The sequence below is a fragment of the Epargyreus clarus genome, unplaced genomic scaffold, assembly GCF_041222505.1.
Source record: "Epargyreus clarus isolate Ecla_fem2 unplaced genomic scaffold, WU_Ecla_fem_2.2 ptg000021l, whole genome shotgun sequence".
NCBI classification, from domain to species: Eukaryota; Metazoa; Arthropoda; class Insecta; order Lepidoptera; family Hesperiidae; genus Epargyreus; species Epargyreus clarus.
This window is the reverse complement of record NW_027332228.1, coordinates 3,074,532-3,098,163: the sequence shown is the minus strand read 5'-3', so window position 1 is coordinate 3,098,163 and position 23,632 is coordinate 3,074,532. Positions and strand designations below refer to the sequence as shown.

General features: G+C 33.2%; 1 protein-coding gene across 1 annotated transcript in view; it reads right to left on the bottom strand.

Moving 5' to 3' along the window:
• The window catches only part of LOC140750996 (uncharacterized), a 342,338-nt gene that overhangs the window by 46,551 nt on the left and 272,155 nt on the right, over positions 1-23,632 (bottom strand). The window contains exons 5-8 of the mRNA XM_073084780.1: positions 21,860-21,993; positions 8,329-8,490; positions 7,186-7,302; positions 6,437-6,614 (exon numbers count right to left, since the gene is read on the bottom strand). Coding sequence (XP_072940881.1) covers positions 6,437-6,614; positions 7,186-7,302; positions 8,329-8,490; positions 21,860-21,993 — 591 coding nt within the window. The remainder of the gene's footprint in view (positions 1-6,436; positions 6,615-7,185; positions 7,303-8,328; positions 8,491-21,859; positions 21,994-23,632) is intronic.

Genomic DNA, 23,632 nt, shown 5'->3' with positions numbered 1-23,632 from the left:
TCGCCGTAATGAATATTTAATTATTGTTTTTGTTTTTACCATAAATCTGCCTAATTAATTCATTGCTTTACACGTTTTTGTACTATCCATAAAAGGGAGAGAATGGGGGATTTTTAAATTTCCTTTTTTGCTCTTTTTGGCTTAATCTGTGTAATTTTCATGGAATTTTCACTTAAGGATAACGAATTGGAGTAATATCAGTTGACATTTTCTTAGAATCGCTATATTTTTATAAAACGTATTTCTATCTCTGAGTAAGTTAACAGTGATGATTAAGGAATTATTTTAGTAAAAAAACAAAGCCTTGTTTTGTTTTGCATCGATGAGTGATTTATGCAATATAGCTTACATAATATGGCAACATTAAATTTTGTAGGATTAATATTACTAATATTTGGTAATTTAGCTAATTAGTGCATCCGAGCAATATTATTTTACATCATCATATTATTATCTTACTTATGAGAAACTGATGCCTTTAATTATAATACGTGTCAGGTGACCTTATTATACAATACTTACAGTATTGCATCTGATATAATTTTTCTCCATAGCCACACCATCCAAAGTGATGGTAGATTTTTGACGTTCAAAAAGAGTTCTATATGAATCAATTTCGAAAGAATGAGATTTGAATAAGGTGTAACCTAATTTATTAATGAGTATTCCGTGTCTATTCAAGATTGAATTCATATTCGAAAAATCATATTAATCATTATTTATATAATTTACAAACTCGTATTCGCGCCTACTCATTTGTACTTGGCGAGTATTTTTTTGTTCACGAGGGGGAACCTTCAAAAGTTATCTCGTAGGGAGTCGGGTACGTGGGAATTTTACCACACTAATGTACACCTGACATTAGAATATACTGCTTATAGGTAAATTGGGAATAACAATCTACATTGTTCTTTGTCAAAATCAGTATGCTTGCCTATAACCTTATTGTACGATGTGACGGACGTTCAATATACAGTGTCGACCAGTTTATTCCTGTGGGATTTATAAGTAACAATATGTACAGAGCTAACTCACTCGCAACACTAGTCCATTGCACACAAACTTGCTTCAACGTAACTGCATTCACTATCGAATTGTCTCCGAATGTCGCTGTGATTTTGTATGCAAGTAAATACTGACGTTCTGAAATATCATTTCACAAGAATTGTCTTCTCAGATAGTCCAAAGACGTAGAACATTCCAATTCGCTACAAAACTGGATACTGTAAAAATTTAAATACGAACTTGGTACAATTGTGAGTCAGTCGCCTTAAATGACTTGTATAATAGAAAGTTAAAAACGATAAGCGAGAATTTAGCTAAGGATTTTGACCTGATATTTTAATAAGATTTTATTTTTAATTGACTTCAACCCTAAAATCTAAGAAGCTTGTAAACGGAGAATGGTCAGATCTAGTATACACCGTTAATTATACAATAATTGTATAAAAATTGCCATCTTGTCGACATCGTTATTTATACACAATGTAGGTATAATTGTTTAATGCGTCTGATTGTGGTACGTAGTGTCGCAACCGAAATGTGACGAGGCGATTTATACTTTTTGAAAACGATGACTTGCGGGCAACCTGGAATATTATTTCGTTTCTTGTGTTAATTTCCAACTGTTTCTTGTTTCTAAATATTGCGCCTCATATCAGCTTTTGTAACTTTATCGCTTCGTTTTTCACTTTATTCGCTCTCAATGATACAAGTACTTAAATCGGGGTATTATCATTTTATACAATCTGAATTTTAAGAGAGTAGGTACATCGTCAAATGCAGTGTTATTTTAAATGGAAACGGCTTAAAATCCAAGTGTGGAACTTTAAATGATTCTTTTACACTAAATTAATATTCAGTGTTGTAGTCAATATTCTTTTACATTGTATCGGAACTGGATTAACTATCTGACTATATATTTAACTGGATTTTCGACGTAGTACCTTACTTCAAGTAACAAAACGCGTATAATTAAGAAAGGTTAACACTTAGAACCGACCGCCTGACTATTTTGGGTATAAATCATGTATAGTGAACTATTTTTGTTTTTAGAATTTTGTATATAACTTCAACTGGAAACGTTACGACAAGTTTTGGTCTCTGAAAACAAAATAATTTGAAATATATTTTTATGTAAATTGTATAAAATAAATATCGTATATTGTTTTTTAAATAACATTTGATTTCTCCACAGGCGAGAATAATATAAAAACTGGCCTTAAAATCTATGCAACACAGGAATGATTATGAAAATCCACATCATGTATCTTTATATAGGTAGCCAAAAGCCTATTGTACACAATCCTTAAATCTACATACGTTAAAATCCACATACTGATTGCACGGATATATTATCAGATTGCGCCTAGTTAGTACAGCTGTCTTCTGCTCCCGTTGTCAAGGCGTCAAAGCGTATACAAGCAAACGCATGTTTACTCGCAGCTAGCGAGTAAACAATGCTCGCACACATCGCCTGCGTACACTAAACATTACCTTTGCTCGCTCGACCGAATTCAGTCGACAAACGGGCAGTGAGATGCTGCGAGCAAACATTTGAATGATTGCCTTCATATACCGGCTCGGCTTGTTTACAAGCCAAGCTCGGATATTGTTTCCAATGTGCGTGATCCGTGATATTGGGTTTTTAATGCGGGTTTGTGTAATGTAGGTAAGTTATAGGCAGGTACGAGTGTGATACTACTTGTGCTTGTATTTCATGTATTTGAGTTGTACAAGCCCAACTCTGTTATTTACCTACTTGGTATCCATGATATGACTTATTAATTCAACATTATGAATTTAATTGTTTTTTTAGTATTTTTACTTAAGAATGTAATTGTAAACAATAGTGTTTTGATATAAAAATGAAGAAGTCACTTATATTAGATATTATAACTATTGCATATTTTTTAATCAAAATAATTTAATTCTCTTCATGGCCCATTATTAAGGAATAATTAAACGAGAAAAGTGCACGAATACAGTTTAAAATAAGTTGTTAAGAAATATTGGCTCTAGAACTTGTTAACTGTTGTAGCTCAGTTCCTTTCCGTTCCTTACCTTTGTTCGTTCGACCGGAATATTCGGACGAGAAACGGGTAATGAGACTCTGGGAGTACATTTTGAATGACTGAATTCATATAGGACGGCTTGTGCTTGTGTACAAGCTAAACTCGGATAACTGGGGTATTGGGACTCCGTTGTTAAAGCCTAATCCGAATGAGAAGTTTGAAATGCAAGTAGATGCTTGCAACAGATTATAGTGGGAAGGCAGATAAAGCTAAAAACAAAACGAGACAAGCAAAGAAGCTTTACTGTCGAATAGTGTATGCTATCTGACTTTTCCGTTGCTTGTGGTGTTTGATCAAATATCGGGTCAAAATGTGCTTGATAGTTTTTAGTTATTTAAAATAATTAAACCTGTTTCCGTAAGAATTATATTTATGTTGATCGAAAGCTGTATACATTATACAATATGATACAAAAGGACGTCTTGATTAACGACTATTTTGTTGGTTAAACCAACAAATTGATTAAAACCGAATTTTTAATCGGAATTTTTAAACCGGATAGTTAATAAAGAAGAAGTCGAAAAGCAGTAAATATATCGTTTCCTGAATCAAAATTGATTAATCGAAAATAGGTTTAACGTTTACTCATGTTTTCAAATCAAGTAACCAAACTACCGACTAACAAACAAATAATTAATTATTGCTTCTTATTCCCAATTCGCAAGCACCATATTTGTCAAACAAACAAACATTGGCAACAAACATTTGAATAATTGCCTTCATATACGGTTGATGCCATTCACAAAGCCGATGCTGAGGGAGAATATCGGGATTTCTCGTCACCCAATAAGCTGCGTCGCTCTGCGTTGCAAATTTTCACAATCGCAGATATTACGTTTGTGCGAGTACTAGTTAGGATTACACCATCGGGTTTTTATTGTGTTCTGTTTATTGACTTAGTGACGAATGGAAGATCTGTTGTATTTACGGTTAGAAGTATTAGTACTCCATCTATAAAATGTCCAAGCAAAACATTTATGTCACAATATGGTTTTAATTAGTAATTTATACCATTAAGATCATTGTAGGATTTTTTACGTTTAGTACTAGTTTTAGTTCTACCGATTTTGAGCGCAGGCCCGAAACACAAATATTTGTCTAATATTTTTTTTTATAAGCTAAGTTATTAGACGAAGTTTAAAAGCTTCCCGAAAACGTGATATTTTAAAATATATAATTTTTAAAAGTCAACATAATTGTATTCATAAAAGAATTCATTTCAATATTCACTTTGTTAATTATATTAATGGTTTCATTGCTTTGTAATAAAAGTTTGTATGAATGATTTTAATGGAATAAGTGAAAAATTGAATATATTTTTATAAGTAATACATTTTACAGACGTGTTGATTTTGGTTTATCTGGTTAGAATCATAGAAAACATGGAAGTGAAATACTGTTTCAATTATTTACATTCATTTACGTTCTACATTTGCCCTGTTAGCGCAAATCTACCAATGCACGGCTTTGTTAGTTGTAGGGGATATAGTGTGATGGACACGTACAGCCGAAGCTTAATAACCCTAAAATCCCAAAATAATTGATGCCACGTGCAATGCAAAACGCACAAAAAAGTTTTTTTTTTATTGAATTCAGTCCACTTAATAATGACTAGTCACTATCACATAAGAACATTTGCAACAGACGGCAGATAGGATTGAAATGAGGCTTGTCTCCGACGCGTTGCTATAATGTGATTAATTTCCAGGTTACCAGGAAGTTGAAATGCTTCTAGTAACTGTCTCTCCTCTCAATCATCGAACCAGACAACGAATGATTAGTGCTAAGGTATACCATATCCTACCATAAAACATACCTTCCTATGTTGTATGTATCTATAATATGTATATTAAATCTTTGAGATTGCTCAGACTACTTGAATATGCCTTTTGCAAAGAGATAAAAAATACTAAGAGTATCATAACCTAATCAATATAATTCAAAATACATCAGAATTGTAATATCACGGGCCATTTACGCAAATAGAGCTCTCAACATATTTTACTTTAAAATATCTTCAAAATCCAAGATAACGATGTTTACACGGATACCGGTGCGATTTTTTAGCGTAATATATTTATTCAGTTGGCAAGAACCACTCGCGTTTCACCCGAAAGTTCCCTCGAGGCAAATTGCAACGCAAGTCAGTTGCAGCAAATATTTGAATTGTAGAGTGGGATTGGTTTGCGTTCACGTATTCAAAGGCACTGTTTACATCGAAATATAAAAATTCCCCGCGATTTGAGTCAGCTTAGTAGTCCGGTCGGAGATAGAAGGCTCTCGGTGGAACTTGGATGAATTTTTCATGAGACGCTTATTGATTGACAAGACCAAGTGTTTTAGTTCTATTAGGTATAGTGGTGCTAGTTGTGTACCTTGGGGAACGCTCTCATATTGAGTACTGTGTAATAGATTTTGGAGTTTTATTGGATGGGATAATGTCACGTATGTTTCATTTCTTTGTAAGTAAATAAATCTCTTTCAAATCTTACATTAAAAAACTCCTCATCACTTAGTATTCAAACTGATAATACTAATTAAGTATCGAAAGCTTCTTATCAATATTGAAACATGAAAAATTAGTCAAATACTAACATTGATAGAAAGTTCCGTGTTACTAACGCTGATACACTATCACTCCAATCAGCACCGGATACAAACTTAAACGTTTGTAATTTTCTAGTTCGTTGCAAAATGAAGTTGAAATCCATTGGCTATAAGCAAATAATGCGCTCAGTGAGCCGCGTCGATCTGTAAAATGCTTTCAACGGATTCTCTCGTGATTAATATCGAATTTCGCTTCACGGTGACAAAATAACGGATTTAAATTACAGCTCAATGTTATCAGCTGTACGTCAGTTTCGTTGCTTGCATATGCATATTGTGTCGTTATTGGATCAACGGAAATTGTTATTCACTTGTACACCACATTTTCGTATTAAATTTAATTAAAGAACATCGGTTATATTTCCAATAAAGATATTCGTACATCAATACGTGTAGTCTATTGCAGACAATATATTATGCAAGTACAATAATTCTGTGACACATACTCGTATTTATCTTTTAACCTAAGGCTAATTGCTTTTAAACTTGGGCGAAATAATTATTATCTATGTGCAAATTGCACTACTTATAATCTAAATCGACAAGTCTGAGACAATGAAGACATTACATCAAACTATTATATACTTGTAATTTAGTAATGTTTAAAGACGGACAGCCCTTACTCTCAGTTCACTAGTCTGTTCAACTCACCTCTTCGCTTCACTTTCAATATCCTTGTTAATAATATATTAAATGACACAATAATTAGAAATAGCAACATTTAATATTACGTGTGTTATATATTAAGCACATACCTGCGGACCCGTCCCTCGTTCCAAGAACTGACGCGATCTGAGGACGTTCCTCATTGATGACCAGCTCGGCTTGTTCGCTGTACACCGAGTGCACTGTCGAGATGCAGGTCAGCCGTAACTGGCCTCTCTCGAAGCTGTCGGGCCGCACCATGAACGACAACTGACTAATTGATGCAACCTGTTGAGGTCAAAGTAAATTGTCAGTATTACCAGGAAATAGAAGTTTATCAAGTGTACACAGGAAAGTTAAGAGATAATATTTGGATTCTATTGCCGGTTTTAGTGAACTTTTCTGCACTTTGGAAGATGTTGAATTGTCAGTCGTATAAATATGTTGGTATAAGTAATTAATATATTGTAATATGTTAAGTTGATCAAGTGTAGCATAGGACTTTGTGTGACGCATAAAATTCACACACCAGCATAAAAAAGCAGTTTTACGATACAAATACGTTATATTGATAGATATACACTTCAAATTGCTTCCGAAGATGTTTTGAAGCAAAAATGTTCCACATAAATATATACGAGTATATATATAACTTTCGTAACAAACTAAACGTAATGTTTGATTAAAATTACAGACGTATAAGACTTGGAGGTTGTAAGAGTTCGCATTAGCTACAATATCAATCTGAAGCATTACAACTTAATTTCAGGCATTATACTCAAGGGTAATTTGGAATCTGTAAATCAAAATATATCTAACTGGTACCATTAAGAGACTTACTTAGAAAAACGAACTTTACCTTTTTGGAAGTTTCTGTGGTAGGCATCGGATCCGTGACATCTTCATCTAAAGACCCATCACTGCTTCTTGGAGTTGGAAATACTACTGTATCTTGACTTGGTAATAATTCTCCATCCTATAGCAAAGAAAAATTTAAATAGACTTAAAGAAAAACAATCGACTAATGAGCCTCATTCCGTACATATTAATGAAGGATATTCAGCGTAATCTGCTTATTCATCTCCCAAACAACAATAAAAACATAACACGAAATAATGAATATGTTCAAGAAACCGAAACGTTTGGAGATGAAAACATCGGTCGTTGGCAAGATATCATTAATCAACGTCTGAAACCAATTAGAGAATAATAATTGTTCTAAGAAAATCTCGGATATCTACTGAATTTATTGTTTAACGTGAATTAGTTATGGAAAATTTATGCGAAGCCTCGAATTACTTTCGGCTATTATCTGTAGTTCTGTAAGAGTTATGGCATCATAATAAATCAATATAATTTAGATGGAAACTTTGCGTGTAAAAGATTTATCTTGTAAATGAAATGTTTTGCTGTAAGTTGCGTTTACAAGTTTAGCACGACATGCTGTATCAAAAACTTGAAAAAACCTATTTCGTTCTCGAGTGTAGCCAAAAGTGTAGCAATAAATGTGTCAAAAGCTTTTGACAAGTCTTGAAAGTTCAAAAGTCGTGATTTTGTCACATACATAGAATAAAATTCTATCTTCGGTCTTTTTTTTATTTTTTTACGGTGTTGTTATTACGGTAACACCATATTTAAAAAATAAAACTAAAATAAAATATGTAAAGCTGTGATTTTATCAGTGAGTGTAAAACTTAGATTTTATTATCCTTACAAGAAATAAAGGCTGATTATCACTTTCTATTTTGTTTTATATTTTATTTCATGTTAATAAGGTTAATGGGGATTTGTGAACCTTTTCAAAAACTTTTCCTCATATCCCCATCATGGGCATCAATGGGGATTATGGGACAAAAAGTTCACTAATCCCCATTGATGGGGATTTGTGGAATAAGCCTTTTTTTATTAAATAAGTGAAATTAGTGAATATCAAGGTAACGATTACTTAAGTTTGTGATGGATTGTTTTAAATAGTATAATATAAGTACAATAAAATACGAACCTGTATAGTATCTACGAAAGGTCCAAATGCCTTCCAAGGACTGAATATAATGTTATTGTTCTCGTCACCAGGTGCAGAGGTGCTGCGAGCAGAATGCGGAATATCGATGGACACCGCTGGGCTGGGTAAGATCCTCTGCTGAATTATTGGCTTCCCTTGGATCTAAAAGCAATAATTCAAAATTCATGTTTTAATCTAAATTTTGATATCGATGAAGGAACAAATTTACTTAGTGTGATGAAGCAGACAAAAATATATGCACTCCACTTAAGAGTAGAGTACGTTGCTGCCCTTTATTATCACATCCAAAAGAACAAAAGTAGAGTATTTGTCTCTTCTGAATTTATTTTCTTAAAATATAGTTCTCGTGTAAGTTGCTCATGCATCATGCAGTGGAAGGTAAATTCCACGAAAATAAAGATTTCTGTGATTTATGGCTTCATTTTAAAACCATTATTCTTATAAGAGCAATGTCCAGTGCAGTGCTTACGTAAGTAAGCATATGGAAATGAGAAGTACTTCTGAGCGAACCGGAATATTTTTTATAATATAGGAGAAACAAACGAGTTAGTCTACAGCATTCAGTAAGTCTACTATCTACTACGCTTATACATATCTGTAATAACTCTAGATAAGATTAGATTCCTATCTAAGGTCGGTCACAAATGCGTTGCTAAACCAGAGGACTAAGTTGAAATGCCTCGGGAAAATAAGTCCTCATAACCACGCCCTTCAAACCAAAACAAAGCAGCGCTTTATATTGCTGTTATTACGCTGAATTAGGTATGGTAGTGGTACCGCCGGAGTCTAACCACAAAGGCTACCTTCAAACTTCACCTTTAACCTTAAAACATAATCAATTACTTTAGACATTTCTATTAATGCAGCTCGTTCGTAAAATATTTTGAAATTGAAAATATTAGGTCTGTGGAGAATCGGGGACGAAATAAATCGAGAATCGAAGTGTATGAACAAATAATATATGAGGACGTTACAAAATTCTATTACGGTTCAGTCTCTTGGGATGTTGGAGTCAGCCTCTACCTTTATTACATAACTGGGTACGGACAAACGGTTTGTGCAATCACGAACGAATAAACTATAAGCGATAAACGATAACTTCATGGAAGAAATGCATTGCTAAAAAGTCAAAGGGCATTTACATCATTTTCGACTCTTTGTTGCTTTCAATAACATCGTTGATAAGTCATTTTATAATGTTTTTATCATTTGTCAACGAATAATCCTTTCATTCGGTGATCACTTTAAGTGAGACAGGTCACTTTATTGGGTAAATGTCGATTGAAAACTGCACTTCGTTGAAATATGACTTAGCTAAAGTTCTTGAGCTTCGTATGCTTTTTATAATGAATGAAATATCCTCCGAGGAAATAGCTTGGCTTGTTCAACGTTTCTTGCTAACAGCTATTAGGGCCATTAAAACTAAAGCGATCAAAAAAGCAATTTATTTCTCAATGCAGTTAAATTGTGGAACGTGTATGCTTTTAAAGCTTATGTATCCAAATGGTTTCCAAGAATGTTTGCGCTTTGAAAAATGTTTTTTGTTTGATTTGTGAATTATGATGAACATTTATCTACTGGAAATTTTGTTAAAACATAGAATACAAAAATGATAAAATCCTTATCCTTACTAATATTATAAATCCGAAAGTAACTCTGTCTGTCTGTCTATCTGTCTGGTTGTCTTTTCTTCACGCCTAAACCACTGAACCGATTTTAATGAAATTTTGTACAAAGATAGTGTAAAACCTGAGAAAGGGCATAGGATAGTTTTTATCCCGGAAATCCCACGAGAACTAAATTTTAAGTTTTATGTATGTTAGTATGTAATTTAGTTTTATGTATGTTCTAATATAATATTATTTTCTTTTAAACGCGGGCGAAGCCGCAGGCAAAAAACTAGTACTTAATAAGTTAAGACAAATAAGATATTTTTGTCATAATGATGATGACACCTTATGGTATTTGTGGAGAGAGTACGGATTAGTGACCAACCCGTGTCGGATTTATCAAAACGGCTTAAAGTACCCTTCGAAGCATATATTTCCGCGTATGTAATTTTGCCACTAGCGGTCATCCATCCAACTTTAGACTGTTCCTAACGTCGCTAAACTGTACACTACACAAGCTAGATAAATCCTTAAATTCTGTGAAATAGATATTTAATGTCAAAAAGATATCCTAAACAAACAAAAAAAAACTGACTCTAACATTACTACACAGTAATAAACGATTTAAATAAAATCTCTTTAAGTACACAGTTCTACAGAAAAAATAGACCGAAAAAACAAGCTCTTCACTCCGGGATTTCATAATTAAAAGACCAATTATTACATCAGCCAGTCTCCTATTTACTTGTGAGAAGTGGTCGGTGGACATTGATAAACATCGCCCTATTCGATTCCGGGCGTTAGACGCTGTCACTGATTAAGTGACGTCATCGCTCATCTCACTCGCGGCGGACCGGCGAACAGCTGACAATGAAATAGATATCCGCAGTGTAGTTTATGAGGAATTGTAATCGAAAGACGATGACGTATAAAGGATGAAGTAGAAAGGATGACAGATAAGCGATGGAGTTGATAAAGAAAAGAGTGAATGAGGGTTGATATAAATAGAGAAGATTCTGATTGTATATAATAAGCGAGAAAAATATAAGGTTTTGTGTAACAAGGGAGTTATACTCTTCAGAGACGTTCCAATTTAGTCCTTAGGGGTAGTAACGCATCTGTGGAAAACCTCAGATAGGAATTTTAATCTTATTAGGGTTGATTATAAATGTCTATGGACGGTGGTAGCCAATTACCGTCAGGTGGACTGAAACATAACAGAACAGTTTCTTTTTTCCTATAAAAGTTATTAGAAAAAGGTCTGAAATCGTTGGTGTAAGGTATAAAATAATGTTAGTAGGTATGATAAGGTTTGCGAGCGTACTCTAACTTTGCGAGAAAATTGCAGCAAAAATTTCACTATTTTCAAGATTACCTGAAAATTTCAGGAAAATCAATATGGGCGTTGTGGGAATGAAAAGATATTTTAAAGAATTGAATATTAAAATTACTGGAAGTATTTTCTCTTCACTGTTCTGAATAACCAATGAAACAAAATTAGTAATTTCATTCGGGATTTTTAATATTTTCATACTCATATGTCTTTGTTAAGACTTGGTTTTAGTATTTTTAATGTGTTCTTCTTATTCGCTGTCTATGAGAGATTGTAATCGTTTGAAGATGGTGGCCATCGTATAAAATATGAAGTGGACGCAATGCATCTAGTTGATAGAAAACGTCAGAACAATAATGTAACCGAGCGGAAAGCATCGGGCTTTGTAAAAGAAGGGAAAATAAGAAGAAGTGGGAACTGAGGTATTACCTGATCAAAAAAATATTATACTCGTATATTGGATTTGAATTTAATCTATGAAATGAAATAAATATTTATTGTTTCATTCATAATTTAGAATGTGGAGATTGAATAAATAAAACATGTTAAGATAATCTAACGGTGTGGCTTGTTAACATCATCATCATCAAACCATTACTGTCCACCGCGCTGCCCAGGTGCGTCACACATTGACAGTGGCAATTTTTAACTTATTCCATTTATTCCGACTTAAAAAGCTCAAAATACATCACAACTTATTCAAAGATGAGAGATAAAGTATGTCATCTATGATTGATTTACGAGTTTCTGTCCTCAGCTTCTCACATTTATATTACTTCCATAAAGTCGTAAAGTCGAAATTGTAGAAGTGCTTACTCAGGTCGCTATAAAACCTACATTTTTTAAGCCTGCTTTACTATGAGTAGGATAATAATTTTACGGTTTTCATTACGAATTAAGACTCTTACCCAGCTTAATTAAATTCTATTCTTACTCGAGGACTTTAAGTATATTGCGAAAAATAAATGTCACATATTTTTCATAAAAGCGACTTCGCTGTTAGAATTAATCTGGATAGAGAAAATTGTTTTGCGAATAGTTTCGTGGCGAGATACATTTCAGGGATATTAAAAATAAGAGCATAATGAAACAAGAATATTATATTATGAGGAAAATGAAAAATGTTAAGCGATATAGAATGATTTGTTCTGTAATTTAATTCGATGTTTCGAAAACAAAGGAGATTGTTTAGTGAGAGCCTATTAGGGCCTGTCAGTTTCTGTAATATTTTCTTTTTCTTACAAATCCTATTATTGTGTATCTAAGGTATAGCTTTATGTTTCTTTTGGAAAATAAATATCAGTTTTTGTTTTCGAATACCTTCAATGGGATTGTTTCATTCATAAGCTTTTTTATATTAAGCGTGTAATATTTCTTCATACATATGTTTTGACATGTATTGATTGGTTAGAGAAAGGTGAAGCTTTTCAAATCTATGTGTATGAACAAATACGGTAACAATGTATTATTCTGGTATCATAGAAACAACAAAGTGAATACAGAATAATCGCTCTGGCAACCACAAATTGGCTCTAATCATTACTTACACGGTAAATTTACAAGGAGCGGTCATGCTCTCTAAAAACATCCATGATTCTATTGAGAATAAAAATAGTTCTAATGAGGTTCATAAAAAGCAATATTACAGTAACAAGGAAAATTTCTACAGTCCGTATATTTTAAACTATCTACAGCTCTATGTTTTTTTCAACTTTATAATGCACTCACAAAGGTTTCTACGTCAATATTAAAAAAGCGTAGGTTGATCAGCTTGTCCATCTGTCGAACGGCATACAATGGATGTCTGATAACATTTATCAAAAGAGGCGCTTGAACTTGGGCCGCCCGCGTGGGCATGGAAAAACACGTTTACAAATTAAATTTACAAAGAATCATCTTTCCAGCTTTGATATTTTTTCGATTTTGGCCACAAAGACTGACAATTTTATCAGACTGGCCGGTTTTATCTTCGATATTCGAAAGAAGTAGGGATGGCGATTCTTTCCTAAAAATATTGATTCGAATCGAGGCCCGAAGAACCGATTCACCGAATTGATTCTCGAAAAATCGATCTTCGATTTACTTTCGCCAAAAAAGGGCGCAGATGGGAACAAAACGTCATCAGGACCACACAAGCACTGAAATACGCATCCGTCAGCAAAAAAGTCTATAACACATTCATCCAACTTCGAAAAGATCTCGATTTTCTAGGATGAAAGATCGATTCACTGAAGATCCATTACTGAAGATCGATTAAAATAATCGATTTTTTGGCCCAAAAAATTGATTATTCGATTAATCGATCTCTTCGCATCCCTAGAAAGAAGTAAGGACTAATAGCGAAGGTTGACCGGCGCGCCAGGCCGTCAAACGACGCACAATAGACGTCAGCCGCCATTTATTCACAAAGGAGCGTTCTAACTTCGTTTTGTATTCTTCTTGGGCGTTGAAAAAACATGTTTACAAATTGAAAGTGTCAGCTTTGATGAAGGTTTTTTTTTTTGTTTTGCAGCGAAATATAATGCAGATTTCATGGGTGAAGTATGAATTTTTTACTATTTTGGTCTTCGTTTTCTTTACTTTTTGTAAATCTTTTTGAGCTTTCCTGTTATTCATTATATTATTGGGTACTTAATTAAATACTTATGTATTTAATTAAGTACATACATTAGGTACGTACATACATTTTAACATCTAACTAGTATGTTAAAATGTAGGTATGCCCAGTAAACTACAATGGAACAAAAACAGAGGTTATTGAAGAACAAAACAGCATTAAGAGTCATATTTCAGCAGTTCAATCCATAAGGATGACTTCATTAAAATAAAAAAGACTAAAACTACAAAAGATAAAAAAGATAATAATGTTAATAATAATAATAGAAATTCTCGTTCAAAGCAATAATATGGTTACGTTATAAATTCCCTAATGCATCGCGAGAATCCCAATCAGTAAGGCGAAGGTAAAGTCATGCATGCGAAATTTATTCCAGTCTCGTTCGCTTTTGACTCTTTGTGTTGCTAATTCCATTTTATACTTTTCTGTTCTCCTGTCATACCTTGCGGTAGTGCTATGGGTTGTTGTTGACGGTTTAACGTTAATGCATACACAATTTGGATGTTAACGGGTTTTTAATAGGTTAAACGGCATTATAATAAAATAATAATAAAATCATTTATTCGCACAATGATATAAAAATAGTCAACACAAAAAAGAAATGATAATTAAACACAATAAAACCTACTCGTAAAACAAAGTAAAAAAAATAATAACTTAAAAACACTAACATAAGAATTTTGACAAGTGTGCTGCAGACACAATTTGGATGTTAACGGGTTTTTAATAGGTTAAACGGCATTATAATAAAATAATAATAAAATCATTTATTCGCACAATGATATAAAAATAGTCAACACAAAAAAGAAATGATAATTAAACACAATAAAACCTACTCGTAAAACAAAGTAAAAAAAATAATAACTTAAAAACACTAACATAAGAATTTTGACAAGTGTGCTGCAGCATAACACAGCGAAATGGGCCGAACTCAGCAATGCCATTGCCGGCATTACATGTTAAAATTTTAAAAACATAACCGTTTTAATATTTAGATGTTATATAAGGTAGTCATTGCCTTTTAAGCGAGTAAAATTAAACTGTAGTGGTTTAAAATCAAAATTTACTAGCAACGTGTGAGAAGTCAAAGATAATTATAATTTATTCATTGTTGTTTATATTTGAAATACTTTATCTGATGTTGTAATTATCCTTAGAAGATTCATCACATGTTTAATGTATTTAAATTATATTTAGTTTATTTTCTACACAGCTATGGCATAACTATATGTTTTAATTGTACAGGATATTTTTATAAGACTAAAGTCAGCAGCTTCAAAAATTACTTGTGTTACTTTTAATAAAGAAACAAACAATAATCAGATAAATGTTTAAGTTATTTATTATTTCCGAAACAAATGCAAACATATTAATTCCTTTGAATTTATAAATGCAACACGCTTCATGCAAGGACATATCGAATGTGTAAATACGGAGTGTTGAGAAGAACGCGTAAATAATACGAATAGTGGAACGCGCCACGCATAGCAATGACGACGACGTCCATCAAAAGCGCACTGAAACGCCACGCCGTGGAGAACGGGAAAACAGATATCGTAATAATGCAAATACGGTTTTTGGGGTGTGAATGATCCAATATCGTCTTCTGGGTCAAATCTTCGCTCATCTGTAAGCGAGGCTTGTGCCGAGGTGCGATTATGTGAACCGATTCTGTCACTTCATGTTCTCGTTCTTTAGATAGAAATGCTGCCTTTTTGTTTTATATTTGCTTTATCGCCCTTTGTTTTATTTAGATCACTACACTACAATATCGGATCTATTTTTAGCAAGTTTATAACTTTGTCTTTTAATAATAAATTGTTACATCAGAACAAAGAAGTTCTTTGAACTTTCTTTCCTTTTAATGGCAACTTATCAACTTAAAAACAAAGGTGTCACTTTATCGAGGTTCAATCATTGTTCAAGTCCATTATCCGTCTTAAGGTTTCATGATTGTGTAATGGATACCCTGCGTCCATTCAGCGTTCAAAGGCGAATGAAACTTTCTTATCGTGAAATAGCACCCTTTCAAAAGTTTCTTACACAAATAAAAGTCCACGCTTCAACAGCCTCTTTTATCCTGTTTCATTGTTTTCCTAACAAATTGTTTTGTTTGGGAACTAAAATTTGATCTGCGTTCAAACGGACAGAATCGCAGATATAGAAATAGAATAGCAGATAGCTCGTTTGCATTCCAAGAGATAACAGTCACTGCCGCTCATTAACATTTGTAACTAATTTCATATATAGAACAAAAAATCAGCTAAAGCCGTTTACAGATGCATTGGCACTCCTACATACTGAAAAGAAGATTATACCAAAGACAAAGGTGAAAATCCTAATTAAAATAATAACAGAACCAAAAGTAACGATAATAAAAAAACAAATATATTGTTTTTTGACGGAATTGACATAGACAAACTGGTCCCGCTTGTATAAAATTTGGGACAAAATTCGACGGCATATTTGTGAACGGCGGACATTATCCTTTACATTGTCCATTCATAAACCTTTTACCCTCGCATTGTTCGCTATCTTTGTTGCGTATGACATTTTGTTTGACGCGCCTGCAGCTGATAAGTAAACATTCATTTATCTTTTTTTTCCTATAAATAATCCTTTCTCCCCTATAAATAATCCTTTTCCTATGAATTATGCCTTTCCCTTTGTACGTGTGAATAGTTGATAAAAGTTTTGGATCATATTTTGATTGATCCGGTATCGATTGCTGACATGTTTAAGAGATTTCTCTACCTTGTACTTTCAGTTATAATATAGGTCTCACATATGACGGGACTATGTTAGTCCTCAAAAGTGGCAACGCCTTTATGTACCACTTAACGTAGAACCCTTGTTTTATACAGAGTTGGTCACATAAGTTTATGGGCGGCGGTAACCACATGCCCTCAAATGACTGTACTGATTTCGGCTTTATTTGTATACATAAAAGGTATTATAGGTAGGTAGAAGAATTTATTAACTAGAAACACAAAGATATAGGTTATCGCAGCTATCCAAACATTCAAAGGTCAAATGCAGGAAACATCCCCTCATACAAATTAAAAGTCCTAAAGTATATTTTTAAGCAAAGCTTTCCGTAGATAAGTAATAAAGAAAATAATTCAACATAATGATAGTGGTTAAAAATAATAAATGAAGCCAAGAAAAATGTACGACGACAGGAGAAAAACTATTTAAATTAAAATAATTAAGTCAAATGAAAATGTGAAATGTAGGAATCCTATGCAGAGCCTCATCATATCATTTTTAAAACCAACAAGCGAAAGAGGTATATTTAAGTTAAAAAAACTTAATACGAATTTAATTCTTATTCTATTAATAAAAATAGTTAATGGAATCTAATATTATATCTTAGCCATTACCGCTATGATAGATATACCTTTTGTTCTACAGATTACTTCTAATTCCAATCAATAATTAATTTATGAATGTACGGGTTGTTCTGCTGTTTAAAATCCGTGTTTAAAAGTGTAAATGTTCAGGCATTTTTTACATATTTTTTTCTTAAATAAAAAAGACCTCTTTTAGTCCTTATAACATCAACTAACTGTCAATGAAAGTCGTGCCGGTCCAGACAGAGTTTAGCTAGAGTAAAGACAAATATTTTTTTTAAATAAATGTTTTTTTCATTTTTTATAATTACTGTATATACTTTCATAGGTATTTAGTAAAAATCTGTTATTTGACACTTGCTATTTAACAGCCACTTCAATTTAATTTATTTGTACAGATTAAACAAGCAAAATCAGACCGATCAGGTCATCCATTTTTCTTTTTGGACCAATAAAGCAAAATCAAATTTGGAGTTTACTATTAAATTTGTAGTATAGGGCGGTCATGTTTGACTGACTCTAAATAATTTGAGGAGAGTTCGCCAAATAATGACTTTGACCTTTGGTAAACTTGTTTTGCCTCTTAGTTTAGTACCTTAGTAGGTTTTCAAGTGAACAAAGTTGGCTTTTCGGATGTTTATGGTTCTACGGCTAGTAATAATGTATTTTTGACATTAAATCAATCTTGGGATTGCTTAAGATAAAATGATTTTATCGACGTTAAAAGTGAGTTAATATCAGAATTTTTAAGATGAAGCAAAAAAATCTTATAAATGACGAAAAAATTAAATGAAAGAGGTACAATAATTATGACAGAAGAATAAATAAATGAATACCAATTTTAGATAAATGACGAAACGTAGATAACTGTTAAAATAGAATAAGTACATAATTGTATACTTTGTAACTAATATCATATTGATATTATAAAAAATAAACTCATCAAAAATAATTATTCTCTTCTTGGACATGAAACGGTAACTTCTTATTAAGACGCGGTGAACGAAATGTTTATTAATTTTATTCAGAGCAGTTACATTGCCTTTCATTTGAATGGCGAAATTCAATTTTGTGCGAAGCCTTAATGCAAGGAATCAAATCAAGTTGGCGATAGATTTTATGGGGCAATGGAAAGTAGTTTAATATATTAAATCGGTTTACTGTGCTTGATTTATGAATGTGAAGGCGGTAATACTATATTTGACGGCGAATTCTGAAGCTTATCGAATACTGTCCTGTTTTATTTGGTTTATAACAGTAGAATAGTGAAATAGAGCTCAAGCCGATTACATACATAATAATATAAATATATAGTAGTATACACATAAATGAAGGTAAGAACATGTAACCAAAGGTATAACTTAAGGTAGAATCCCTGATTGTATACATTTTCATGATAACCACTGAGACGTAGTGACATTTTTCTATTTAAAGAACCTATAAAGATAGACAGATTGACCTTATAGGTTCAATGAAAATATTTATGTGCCAAAAAATGTATAGATTTTAATTATGCTTCTTAGTCAATGACTTTTTCTTATTTTACATGTATAACAAAGTTAACAATAAAGGACGTTAAATTTTATTTTAAATATTCAATTCAATTACTTCCATAGATTCATTCTACCCTATCAAGTGAATCGTGCTCCTATGGCCCCACCATTGAATAATTAATTTTCATGAGTGCATAATAGTGAAAATTGGATTTTGTACACAGTTTTAGTTCTTTTTTAACCGGTGATTGATTTTGTAATGAACAAAGGGCTCGGCTGAATGCGTTGACCTCACGATAAGTTCACACGATTTTACAGTACGATCACTGTCGCTTATGGACTGTAATTAGTCCTTTTAGTCGACTACAAATACGTTTACACGACGAGGAGTAACAAGACATTGGAACGCCCCGTATAAGCAGTTTTATTACTTCCAGAATGCGGTATCTATTTTATTTGTCATTGATATAATATTATACATTAAAATTGTAGAAAAAAAATTGGTATAGAATAAAACAATTAAAGAAAATTGTACTAAAACTGAGACTGTATATATTACTACTACTGTTTTCCAAAATTTTTATTGACTTAAGGTGATGGAGATTTTGCCCTATCTATTAATTATAACTACCCACTTTTACGATTTCACTTCTCGCTCTTGCACACGCTGGCAACAACGCAATGTGTCTGAATTCATAACGGCGAAAATTGAATTTCACGTACAATTTTAGTTCCTGGTCAAGCGGCACTGGATTTTACGGAATAATAAATTAACTGTTTAGCGTCCTGTTTAATATTTATTATTTATGTGTACATTGTACAATATATAAACTAATTAGATATATTCTCTATAAATCATTAAAATGACTTAAAAAAGAATGATATTTACATTGAGACTATTGGTTTATTACAAAAGTTTTTGTTTCTGTTTAGAGTATTAATTTTATCGTAGTAATTGAGCCATTGTTTGATCTATAAATTATAACGATTCTCAGCTATAATTTTACTAGAATTCCGCTCGCGGCGACAACAATGCAATGTGTCTGAATTCGTAATGGCGAAAATTGAATTTCGCGTACAATTTTAGCTCCTGGTCAAGCGGCACTGGATTTTACGGAATAATAAATTAACTGTTTAGCGTCTAATTTAATATTTCATATTTAGTTACCGCAGTTGATGATAATAGCTGATAATTCTGAATAGAGTGGAGGTAATTGTTATTAGCAGCTTTCAGGCTGAAATTGGCCAAGTTATGTTTTGTGTGTTTAATTTGTTCGATGAATTATGTTTTGTATATATTGTTAGTGTGATTTTCTGGTCACTGATTACTTGTTAAATTGAAATATATTGATGTAATTTTATACAGAAATGTTTATTATTAATAAATAGCATTATTCATTAATTTTATGTTTTACCTCTGGGCCGCGAAAGGTGGGATACCTTTCGTGGCACCGTATATAATATTAGTACCTATTGTTGATTGACAATTCACGACCAAGTTCATCCAAAACCATAAAATTAACTGTAGTTTTTAAAATCCTTACGACATACCGTTACACGAAATCTAGCTCAAAATAAAACTGGTAGATATCATAACATTTCGAAACATTAAAGCTTAAGTCCGTTTACGAAAGAAAGCAACAAACTTGCACATTCACACAAACGGAACCGAAACGGCAGTTGCCGATCATATCAATTGTTGAACACAAAACCATTTCACGGCAAAAGACGGTGCACTCAACATTTGTTCGATGCGATCGAATTCGCTCAAACATGAAGGCATTGTGAGAAGATACGGGTCCAGTCCAGTTTTATACAATTCAAGTAATAGTTTCAAGCTGTATTTTAAGGGATTTTGCTCCCAGATCAGCTTAAACGAATTGAATAAGATCTTTACTGAACTTTCACAGTCAAAGTGGCACATTTGGTGAATGTTAGCTTCTTGGCTCTGTGGTTATTTTATCAACGATTTCTTAGCATTATAGTGTCTTAAAATGGTAATAAAGTTTGTATGAAAATCAATTATCTCAATAATCTAGACTAATACTAAGTCCACAAATACTCTAGTTATTTTCAGAAATTTAAGTAAATAGACCCTATATAAGTTTGTAGCTAGATATTAGTATTGTTGAAAAGGATAAATTAAGATTTATATTCTAATCTTAATTTATCCTTTAATTTAAATAAGTATTCAACATCAGGTGGAGCTACATCATTTGTCACCTCAAAAAGCGATCTCGAATCTACAAGAAGATTGTGTTAATATTGATGAGTAGCAATACTTTCCGGGCATTAGCTCGCTCATTTATCATGCGATGTCACGACGTCACGTCGACGTCACGTTGACGTCAGCGACACGAACCCGCGGCTAATTGATAATTATTTCAAGCGAGACCAATGAACCCCGAATCTCTTACGAAACTACGTGGAATAATTTAGGGGATGATACGTTGAAAACCAATAAATGGAAGGTATTCTATAATCTGGATTAAGGTGATCGAGGGAAATTGTAGGGAATGGATCCAAAACAAAATGTAGATTATGAAAGACAAGAACGTGATGAAAATATTTAAGGTGACTTATATAAAAAGATCTGGCATACACCCGATGGTTATGATCACCAAACTTAAACAAGGTCAGGGGCGATTATAAATTGTATGGGCATAACTTCATGTGCGCTTTCATGCTTTGGAGACATGTTAAGGCGTCTGTCCTACGTATTATCATTAGGTAGAAGTCGTTATACTTTATCGGAGATACTGTAGGAGGCCTTATTGTGGACGATTCCAAACATCCGACACGTGTTGATCACAAATGTACCTTCTTCCACCCATTCCCATTATGGCAACATGATGGTCAACACTTCAGGCTACCTCTGATTGCGAGGAGAAACCCGTACCTTATAGTGCGATATTTTTTATTTGGCAATTTGTAGTTATTTAAACTGCAACTGATCGTTCAAATCTAGTACTTCCCTGGGCTCAATTTTGTCCAACACTAACATTAACAAATAAGCGTATAACATGTACACTATCTACAGTAAATAAAAATGCTTTCCTGTAATGTTTTCTGTAAATTAATTATCCATGTACAATGCCACTTACGTCTCGTCCATTAAGCAGCCAAGTTAGGTTGGCGGGTGGGTCCGCTGGTGGTGACGTGCACTGGGCTCGTAGCGTGTCTCCAGACGCATACCAGCCCTTCTCGGCCTTTATTGACGGCCTTTCTGGTGGTAGTTCTGTGGACAAAAGGAGTTGTCAGTGAATTATATTAAAACAACGCGTGTTAATAAGCTCTTAGACTTTCCAGAATCGTTTAGCGAAAGGCTTTCAAAAGCGTAGAAATAATTCTTTAAAAATGGAAAGTTTACTTTCACACGACATGATTTCGTTCGAAGCATTCGGCGTTTGGTCATTAGCTATTCTGGTTTACGTACAGATACTTCGGATCACTACCAAATTGGAATGATATTCGATATTTCTGAGAAGTTTCGGGCAATTACCATTCTAGGATAGTTACGGATATATTTAGGTCATGAGCTATACGAAGAATAAACAATAACCTAACTTCACTCTATATGACTTAGATATTGTCAAAAAATGAATTAAGCTTTAATAGTTGTGATAAATGTAAAATTTACTTTCGGAAGGAACCGAGACTTCGCACGTATTACGGTTTAGTGAGTTCAAAATTCTCACTACTTTCACCGTTTCAGAAACTGATAGTTAATTTTTAACCGACTTCGAAAAAGGAGGAGGTTACTCAATTCGACCGTATATATTTTTTTTTTTTTTTTTTTTTATGTTTGTTCGGCGATTTTTTCGCGATGCCGCGACCGATCGACATGATTCATACACCATTGTATGCGGCTAGTTTCACAGGGGGTCCCATTTGGAGGAAATTTGAAAATTTCCGCCAGTTTTCCCGGAAAATTGGAAAAACCCGATTTCATATAAACTTGAATAAGTCGAGTTTTTCTTAACCAATTTTAATTTTCTTTTTTTCATATGAAAGGGTGTTTCGTTGCGGTACTTTCCTACCTTAACATTAGTACGCTCTGATGATTAGAATTTAAGTTATGGGGTGGAACTCATCATCACTACCCCTGCTTTTTACATATTTTATGACAACTTACCTTCTGTCCACTCAATTCTCATGAAACTTAAAATGAACATTGAGTGTCTAGGTTATCATGATATGATGGAAAATTTGACCTTCAACTCTTCAACCCTGGTAATGCAGAAGTGCCTCCTGCCTCAACCATACAAGTTAGGCATTTGGAACTTATGGATATTTAATAAAGTCGATAAGTTGAGATATATGATGGAAAATTTGACCTTCCACTCTTCAACTCTGATAATGCAGAGGTGCCTCCTGCCTCAGCCATACAAGTTAGGCATTTGATGCTTATGAATATTCAATAAGGTTGATAGGTAGAGATATATGATGGAAAATTTGACCTTCTACTCTTCAACTCTGATAATGCAGAAGTGCCTCCTGCCTCAACCATACAACTTAGGCATTTGGAGCTTACGAATATATGATAAGGTCTTTGAGTAGAGACATATGATGGAAGATATGACCTTCAATTCTTCAATCCTGATGATGCAGAGGTGCCTCCCATGTAAAGTATATAGATTAGACATTTGTTGTAATGAAGTAGCTAGACAGAGATATATGATGAAAAATTTGACCATCAACTCCTTTTTCTTTTCTTAACTATTGAATTAAGGTAAATTGGACCGGTTCACTCGCAGAGTTTTACCACCTAGTTTGATTTATTTACTTATCTGTTCCTACCTAACCTAGCCAATAATTAGTATCTCATAAAGCTTCGCCTATAGTGTTTCGTATTGAATTGGTTAGGTTAGGTTGGA